A 10,000-nucleotide genomic window follows, 5' to 3' on the forward strand; every position below is an offset into this window, starting at 1 on the left:
ACGACCACTGGCCCTCCAGCTGCTGCTCTGCCTCCAGGTCCTGATCCGCAAGGTCGTGACCTTCACCGTTAGCATCAGCGCTAGTGTTAGCATGGAGCAGCTGGGAGAGGGCGGAGATCTCCCTCTGAGCACTACGCTTACACTCCTGCAAGAGAATAACCGACGATGACACACTGACTCTAGAGTGTATGTGTGTGTGTGTGAGATCTCCCTCTAAGCACTACGCTTACACACCTGCAAGAGAATAACCGACGATGACACAGGACTACTGTAACACACTAACTCTAGAGTGTGTGTGTGTGTGTGTGTGTGTGTGTGTGTGTGTGCGTGTGTGTGTGTGTTAGCCTCACCTCTGTTTCCTCCATCTGTACGGCCATGGCGTCAGTGCTGTGTGTGTGTGTGTGTGTGTGTGTGTGTGTGTGTTAGCCTCACCTTGTCTCCTCCAGCTGTAGGGCCATGGCGTCAGTGCTGTGTGTGTGTGTGTGTGTGTGTGTGTGTTAGCCTCACCTCTGTCTCCTCCAGCTGTAGGGCCATGGCGTCAGTGCTGTGTGTGTGTGTGTGTGTGTGTGTGTGTGTGTTAGCCTCACCTCTGTCTCCACCAGCTGTAGGGCCATGGCGTCAGTGCTGTGTGTGTGTGTGTGTGTGTGTGTGTGTGTTAGCCTCACCTCTGTCTCCTCCAGCTGTAGGGCCATGGCGCCAGTGCTGTGTGTGTGTGTGTGTGTGTGTGTGTGTGTGTGTGTGTGTTAGCCTCACCTCTGTCTCCACCAGCTGTAGGGCCATGGCGTCAGTGCTGTGTGTGTGTGTGTGTGTGTGTGTGTGTGTGTGTGTGTGTGTGTGTGTGTGTGTGTGTGTTAGCTTCACCTCTGTCTCCTCCAGCTGTAGGGCCATGGCATCAGTGCTAAGCTCAGCTGGTCGTGTTTCACAGCTGAGCACTCTGAGCACCAGTCGAGTGAGACGCGCGTCCTGATCACGCAGAGACCACTCCAGACTGGACAGCGGCTCCCTGTACACATTAGCCTGTGGAAGAGGTGAGAGTGAGTGTGTGTTTGTGTGTGTGTGTGTTTGGAAGAGGTGACAGTGAGTGTGTGTTTATGTATGTGTGTGTGTGTGTGTGTATGGAAGAGATAAGAGTGAGTGTGTGTTTATGTGTGTGTGTGTGAGACTAGGGTCCCTCTACACCTTAACCGTGAGAAGAGAGAGGGGCAGTAGAGAGAGAGGGGCAGTAGAGAGAGGGGCAGTAGAATAGAGAGAGAGAGGGGCAGTAGAACAGAGAGAGGGGCAGTAGAAAGAGGGGCAGTAGAGAGAGAGAGGGGCCTCTACCTACCTCTGAGAGGAGAGTGCTGGAGCCGTGGTCGGTCATCTTGCTGATCTGAGTGAAGAGGTCCTGCATGTTGGGGCCGAGCGGCTCGTCATCGCTCTCCTCCTCCTGCAGGAGGCGCTCAGCCTGCGCCAAGGCAGATAGCTGCTCCTCAGCGCTCACGCGCCGCTGCTACAAAACGCAACACAACACCCAACATCAGGCGGACATTACCACACCCGCGTCAGCACTCACACCCCTTAATGCGGGAGCACATAACACAACCTCCAACATATGAGCTCATTCAGTCATTAGATACCAACATCCAACATATGAGCTCATTCAGTCATTAGATACCAACATCCAACATATGAGCTCATTCAGTCACAACTCAACATCCAACATATGAGCTCATTCAGTCATTTAGATACCGACAGCACAGCCAAGCAACTGACTGCAGCACACACACCAAATAGTGACGTTCAGGCTATCAGTCAAAATCAATCTCAATCCATAAGCAGATTAGGGGGATATTCCAGATTCTGTAGTTTGATGCAAGAGGCGTTCTGTTTTAGTCCTTCGGCAGTTTCTCTGGTCCCATTTGCCCGTGCAGTGCTCCGCTCTCAGTCCTGGTGTTGAGGTCATGCGGGGTGTGTATCACACAACGTTCCGCTCTCAGTCCTGGTGTTGAGGTCATGCAGGGTGTGTATCACACAAGGCCACTCTGGTAGTGCACTCCCGCTCCCCCAGTGGTTAGGTTAGGTGTTAAATTACCCAACAGTCAATCAGTTATCCATTGAATCAATTTATCCTTGTTTTGTGTTGCTCAATACTTTAGGATGCAGCTAACAAACTGAGTTCATATTTACATGCATTAGTTCACACAATGAATCTCAACAAGTACATGCAGCATCTGTCAGATATCAAACAAAATAAAAACAATCACAGAGTTGTAAACTGCTGATAAGACGTGCCCTCCACAGGTGCAGATGAGATGTCGTGAACACACACAGGCTGGCCCTCTTTGCGGTTACCTTAACACACACATGCGTTGCTACACACAAAGGCTGGCCCTCTTTGCGGTTACCTTAACACACACATGCGGTGCTACACACACAGGCTGGCCCTCTTTGCGGTTACCTTAACACACACATGTGTTGCTACACACACAGGCTGGCCCTCTTTGGGGTTACCTTAACACACACATGCGGTGCTACACACACAGGCTGGCCCTCTTTGGGGTTACCTTAACACTCTCTGAGACTTCTGTTTTTGCAGCAATGGCCTCCTGCCCCACCTCTGGCTGAGATGTGCCAGTCATTTCCTTTTCTTCTGGCTTGCTGATTGGTTCGGCCTCTGCCTGCTCTAGTTCTTGATTGGCTGGCACTGGTGATGGCTCTTTTTTCTCCTTGCGTCTGACTGGTGCTGCTGGTTTCTCTTCAACAGTGACTGAGGGCTTTTCTTCTTTAGCTGAGTCTTCCTCTACCCTGGCAGCCACCGTGGATGTCTCCAGTTGGGTTCCTCCCTCGGCATCCCCTCCTATAGAGGGCTTCTCTGCCTCTGCCTTATCACCTTCAATGTGGCAAGCCTTTCCTCTTGCTGGTGGCGCTGGCTTGATGGCTGAGTCTGTTGCTTCTGTCTCTGGTTTCTCGGCTTCACTGCTCGGTGGCATGTCCACCAGTAGTTTCTCCTTTTTCCTCCTGGCAGGCGGGGGAGGCTGGATCTCTGGCTTCTCCTGCAGGGCTTCCAGACTCATAGATGACCTGTCCGCCTCAATCTGGGATTTGCGGCGTCTGCTAGGTGGTGTGGGTAGAACTTCAAGAGAACCAGTGATAGAACCAGAAAGACTTATCTGATCTCCCTCAATCTTTTCCTTATGCCTTCTGGATGGTGGAGTGGGAAGAACCTCAAAACCACCCAAACTTGCATGATCACCTTCTACTTGAGATTTCCGGGTGGGTTGGCAGAACTTCAGGAGAACCGACACTAGAACCTGTGAGACTTATCTGATCTCCCTCAATCTTTTCCTTATGCCTTCTGGATGGTGGAGTGGGAAGGACCTCAAAACCACCCAAACTTGCATGATCACCTTCTACTTGAGATTTGCGTCTTCTACTTGGAGGCGTTGGCAAAACTTCAGTAGAGCCTGTGAGACTTATTTGATCTCCCTCAAGCTGTTCCTTACGCCTTCTGGATGGTGGAGTGGGAAGGACCTCAGAACCACCCAAACTGATCTGGTCACCTTCTGCCTGGGATCTGCGGCGTCTGGATGGTGCTGGTAGAACTTCCAATGAGCTGGCAGCAGAAGCACCCAAGCTGATTTCATCTCCATCTCCCTCTGTTTTTTCCTTATGCCTCCTGGACGGAGGGGTTGGCAGCACCTCTGGAGTCCTGTCCAGCTGGGTGTCTGCACTGATCTGACTGAGGCGATTGGGATCAGCCTTCTCCTTGCGTCTCCTTGAGGGTGGGGTCGGTTGGATTGGTTGGACCTCCGTCTGTGGTTGAATTTCAGCACTGACCTGACTGAGGCGATGAACATCTGGCTTTTCTTTGCGCCTCACTGATGGGACAGGCTGGACCTTCTGAGGTTCCAAACTGACCTGGCTAACAGCCTCTGCAGCTGTTTTGTCTTCATGTGTGTGTGAGGGTGGGGCTGGTTCACTCTCTGCACACACTGCTGTTTCTCTCTTATCAACCTCTGCCTGATGATTCTTCTTTCTTGAGGGTGGAGCCGGTTTGGCATGTTCCTCCTGAGGTCTCTCCTGACCTCCAGCGGTTTCATCCTTCTTTGATCCGTGCAGCTCTTTCCCAATCTGTTCCTCGCCACGTCCTCTGTCCTCCCTCTCTAACACCCCAGGCTCTGGCTCGGTTGCACCGGGCCGGCCGATGACCACATCAGGTTGCTGAGCAGCCAGTGTTTGCTCAGGAGGCCTCGGAACGACTGCTTGCTCCGCAGGCTGGTCCAGTATGATGTAGCGTCGCTGGATCTCCCGCGGTCCATTATCCACGGCAAAGTGCTCGATCTCTCTGCGCAGTCCGCTCGGCCCATTGTCACTGGTCCAGGCCCCGGCTGCTTCTGCTTGTGGCCCTGCGGCGCCAGCTTCAGTGGGTGAGGCTGGAGGTGTCTGAGCCTGTGCCGCATGAGCAGACTCTCTCTCCAGCTGCTCTGCCTGGCTTCTCGTGGGTGATACCTCTGCAACCAGCCCCTCCACATGTGGTTCCTTCTGAGGTGTGCCATGCTCCATGGCCACAGTGGTAGCCGAGACCTGGGCCTCTGTATCTGCCTTCTCTCCCGGCTGAAGGGCAGTGGTGTCATAGCCCACAGTCCCAGCAGACACCAGGCGCATGATGTCACTGCTGGTGGCGTCCGACACCTCGAGACTTTGAATATGGATGGCGTCCTCGTCCAGAATGAGAGAGGCCACTCTCTTCTTTGACTTAGGTGATTGTCTAGCGGTTGGGCCTCGGCTGTCCGTGTCAGGGGTGTGGTCTCCTTGTGTATGCAGGGCATCTCCATCACTCTCCTCTGTCTCTTGGTCGGAATTCTCCTCCCCAATTGGCTCAGTGTCCTCTTTCATTTTCATTAATTCAGCAACAGCGTAAACGGCGTCCTCATCAGACATCATGCTCTCCGTCCTCGCTCTCTCCATGCCAATGATGGGTGGCCACATGCCAACTCGCCCTGCTGTGGGCGATCGATTGCCAATGTCCTCCATTGCCATGGCAGTCCATAAGCTCTCTGTATGTGCAACGGCCGGCCAGGATATGTCTTCCTCTTGCCCGAGGTCTCCTGTCATGGCTGATTCTGACGGACTCTCATCCTCTTCTGGCTCCACTATGGTAGGGATCACTCTCCATCCGCCGACAGCTGGACTCCCCTCTGACTTGGGTGAAGGGGCAGTCGTCCTCTTCTCTGAGTCAGGAGATAGGTGTGTCTTCTCCAGGGTGAAGTCAGGAGGAGGGTGTGTCTTCTCCAGGGTGAGGAATCTCCTCTGTTTGGCAGCAGCAGCGGCAGCAGCGGCCCCAGTGCTCTGGATCTCATCGTGCATCTCCCTCAACAGTGCCCCTAGTGCAGCGGAGGACTCTGTTGAGCCTGGGCCCTGAGTAATTGCTTCAACGGACACCTCTCTGGAGTCTGTGTCCGCTGGCATGGGACCAGCGTGGTATCTGTGGGTGAGAGTCTCTGTTGTTGGGGAGGGCGCCACCTGCTGGTGTGGTGGTTCTCTCGTAGCTATGTGAATCTCCTCAGCCTGGTCAGGCTGAGACTTGATAATAGTGTCTGTTGTTAATGGTCTGTACACCGCCTGCTGGTCAGGGGCTCTAGTCTCTGCTCTCTGTTCAGGCATCTCTGGGGATAGGGAGGGAGCCCCCTGGTGGTCTGAGGACTCAGTTTCAGCAAAGCTGAGTACAGAACTGTCTAAAACAGGACTCAGTCTTTTTTCAACAGGAAGAGGAAACTGTATCCAGGGTAACATACGGGAAAGTTGTACAGCAAGGTCAAAATACAAACACTAACACTGGAGCGATTTACATAACTAAACACTAAAATGTCTGGCTAAAACAAAATTAAACCCAATACGTTCACACAATGCTGTGTAAATGTGATGTGTTTACCTTTAGCTCTATCTCCTGGGAGAGCCTGATGGCCTCCTTCTTCTTCTGATCTGCAATGTCCTGATGGGAAACATATAATTCAGATGTCAGTCCATTTCAGACAGAATCAGTTCCTGATATCACTTTTGAAACTGGCTCTAATCATCCAACCTTTCTTCAGGTAAATGTAAATTAGGTTTATAGGCCAAGTATACTAACATATACAAGAAATTTGGTCTCTGCATTTATCCCATCTGTGAATTAATGAGACACACAGAGCACACAGTGAACAGTGAACACACAGTGAGGTGAAGCACACAATGAGCACACAGTGAGGTGAAGCACACACTAACCCTGGAGCTGTGAGCTGCCTTGCTACAGCAGCGCTCCAGGAGCAGTGAGGGATTAGGTGCCTTGCTCAAGCTCAAGGGCACTTCAGCCGTGGAGGTGGGCATGGGAGAGCAGTGTCCAACCACTTCCCCCGCCCACATTTTTTCCTACTGGTCAGGGATCAAACCGGCAACTCTTCAGTTCCAAGCCTGAAGCCCTAACCAGTAGACCATGGCTGCCCCACCCAGTAGGCCACGGCTGCCCCTAACCAGTAGGCCACAGCTGCCACAGCTGCCCCACCCAGTAGGCCACAGCAGCCCCTAACCAGTAGGCCAGTAGGCCACAGCAGCCCCTAACCAGTAGGCCAGTAGGCCATGGCTGCCCCTAACCAGTAGGCCAGTAGGCCATGGCTGCCCCTAACCAGTAGGCCACGGCTGCCCCACTCCTGCCTGCCTGCCTGCCTCATTCCGCTGGAGCTCACCTTGAGTCTCTGAGTGAGAGACGCCATGTTTGAGTCTGCGTCCTTCACTGTTATGGTGGCGTCTCTCTCCATCTTCCCAGCAAGCTCCGGGCCCAGGCAGTCTCTCAGCAGCTCCTTATGAGACAGTGCCACCTGCAGGCTCTGGCGCAGAACTGCACCCTCCTCCAGCAGCTCCTGAAAAATCCAGTTTATCCAGCTTAGTAAAGTCCAAAGTCTGCACCTTCTGGAACTTATTGTTGAGCGATAGCATACACATTTATGCAATCACACACACACACACACATTTTAATTAAATACATAAACATATCCATACGCACACATGCATACACACGTATACATCTACTGACTCACTCTGACACACAGACACACACACACACACACACACACACACACACACACACACACACACACACACACACACACACACACACACACATACACGTATATACATACTGACTCACTCTCTCACACACACACACACACACACACACACACACACACACACACACACACACACACACACACCTGTATGGTGAAGGTGGACTCCTCCTGCGTGTGTGTGTCTGCAGTCTGGTTCCACTGCTGGAGAACCTTCAGGGACTCCCTGACGATCTGAACCGTGTTCTCTGCACACTCCGTCTGCTTGTCTGACAGTCTGGACCTCAAACTACACACACAGAACATCTCAAACTACACACACAGAACATCTCAAACTACACAAACACAACACATGACCGTCTCGATCTCAAACTACAGACACAGAACACATGACAGTCTGGACCTCAAACTATACACACACAGAACACATGACCTCAAACTACACACACCAAACACATGACCGTCTTGATCTCAAACTACACACACAGAACACATGACAGTCTCGACCTCAAACTATACACACAGAACATCTCCAACTACACACACAGAACATCTCAAACTACACACACACACAACACATGACCGTCTCGATCTCAAACTACAGACACAGAACACATGACAGTCTGGACCTCAAACTATACACACACAGAACACATGACCTCAAACTACACACACCAAACACATGACCGTCTTGATCTCAAACTACACACACAGAACACATGACAGTCTCGACCTCAAACTATACACACAGAACATCTCCAACTACACACACACAGAACATCTCAAACTACACACACACACAACACATGACCGTCTCGATCTCAAACTACAGACACAGAACACATGACAGTCTGGACCTCAAACTATACACACACAGAACACATGACCTCAAACTACACACACCAAACACATGACCGTCTCGATCTCAAACTACACATACAGAACACATGACAGTCTCGACCTCAAACTACACACACAGAACATTTCAAACTACACACACCGAACATCTCAAACTACACACACCGAACATCTCAAACTACAAACACTGAACATATGCTGAACACACCACAGCGTAAATAAAAAGCAAGGCATTTGCATGATGCTGTACATGACAGATTTATCATTCTGAGTTCTCAGTTTATTGTTCCTGAACACCAGCAGATGGGTTTGAAACAGAAAAGATTCTCCCTACAGGCTACCAGCAGTCCTAAAGCGTCAGCTTCCTTCTAAAATAGTTCTGACTGAATACACTAATTCATATTAAATGTTAGAAAATTATAAAGACTGTATGTAGTTGTATGAGAGTAGTTTAGGCTGCAATTGTGCAGTGAGAGAAAAGTGTACTTATGTATTCTTTGTGTTTGTCTGCACTGTCCACTTTTTTTTGCTTGTATTGTGTTGAGGAGGGAGGGAAACTAGGTGGTGGGGGGGTGTATGGTGTGTGGTATGTTATATGTTATATGTGATATGTGTGAGGCTGTGTATATCCTGCATGGAATGTAATGATGTGTGAAAAAGAATATCCTAATAGGACAATAAAGACTCTACTATACTAGTCTGCAGAATGCAATAAAGACTCTACTATACTAGTCTGCAGAATGCAATAAAGACTCTACTATACTAGTCTGCAGAATGCAATAAAGACTCTACTATACTAGTCTGCAGAATGCAATAAAGACTCTACTATACTAGTCTGCAGAATGCAATAAAGACTCTACTAAACTAGTCTGCAGAATGCAATAAAGACTCTACTATACTAGTCTGCAGAATGCAATAAAGACTCTACTAAACTAGTCTGCAGAATGCAATAAAGACTCTACTATACTAGTCTGCAGAATGCAATAAAGACTCTACTATACTAGTCTGCAGAATGCAATAAAGACTCTACTAAACTAGTCTGCAGAATGCAATAAAGACTCTACTATACTAGTCTGCAGAATGCAATAAAGACTCTACTAAACTAAACTAGTCTGCAGAATGCAATAAAGACTCTACTAAACTAGTCTGCAGAATGCAATAAAGACTCTACTATACTAGTCTGCAGAATGCAATAAAGACTCTACTAAACTAAACTAGTCTGCAGAATGCAATAAAGACTCTACTATACTAGTCTGCAGAATGCAATAAAGACTCTACTATACTAGTCTGCAGAATGCAATAAAGACTCTACTATACTAGTCTGCAGAATGCAATAAAGACTCTACTATACTAGTCTGCAGAATGCAATAAAGACTCTACTAAACTAGTCTGCAGAATGCAATAAAGACTCTACTATACTAGTCTGCAGAATGCAATAAAGACTCTACTATACTAGTCTGCAGAATGCAATAAAGACTCTACTAAACTAGTCTGCAGAATGCAATAAAGACTCTACTATACTAGTCTGCACTATACTACTATACTAAATGTTAGTGTTGTATGAAGTTGTTTAGGAGAAAAGTGTACTTATGTAAATGTTAGTGTTGTATGAAGTTGTTTAGGAGAAAAAAGTGTACTTATGTAAATGTTAGTGTTGTATGAAGTTGTTTAGGAGAAAAAGTGTACTTATGTAAATGTTAGTGTTGTATGAAGTTGTTTAGGAGAAAAGTGTACTTATGTAAATGTTAGTGTTGTATGAAGTTGTTTAGGAGAAAAAGTGTACTTATGTAAATGTTAGTGTTGTATGAAGTTGTTTAGGAGAAAAGTGTACTTATGTAAATGTTAGTGTTGTATGAAGTTGTTTTAGGAGAAAAGTGTACTTATGTAAATGTTAGTGTTGTATGAAGTTGTTTAGGAGAAAAGTGTACTTATGTAAATGTTAGTGTGTTTAGGAGAAAAGTGTAATGTAAATGTTAGTGTTGTATGAAGTTGTTTAGGAGAAAAGTGTACTTATGTAAATGTTAGTGTTGTATGAAGTTGTTTAGGAGAAAAGTGTACTTATG

General features: G+C 48.5%; 1 protein-coding gene across 1 annotated transcript in view; it reads right to left on the reverse strand.

The window, feature by feature from the left end:
* The window catches only part of LOC125300150 (nesprin-2-like), a 196,189-nt gene that overhangs the window by 141,283 nt on the left and 44,906 nt on the right, over positions 1 to 10,000 (reverse strand). The window contains 8 exon segments of the mRNA XM_048251794.1: positions 1 to 145; positions 862 to 1,017; positions 1,325 to 1,489; positions 2,544 to 3,240; positions 3,242 to 5,754; positions 5,912 to 5,971; positions 6,702 to 6,875; positions 7,227 to 7,368. The exon segment at positions 1 to 145 is cut by the window's left edge and continues 136 nt beyond it. Coding sequence (XP_048107751.1) covers positions 1 to 145; positions 862 to 1,017; positions 1,325 to 1,489; positions 2,544 to 3,240; positions 3,242 to 5,754; positions 5,912 to 5,971; positions 6,702 to 6,875; positions 7,227 to 7,368 — 4,052 coding nt within the window.

This window comes from Alosa alosa, chromosome 1 (genome assembly GCF_017589495.1).
Source record: "Alosa alosa isolate M-15738 ecotype Scorff River chromosome 1, AALO_Geno_1.1, whole genome shotgun sequence".
Classification (NCBI taxonomy): Eukaryota; Metazoa; Chordata; class Actinopteri; order Clupeiformes; family Clupeidae; genus Alosa; species Alosa alosa.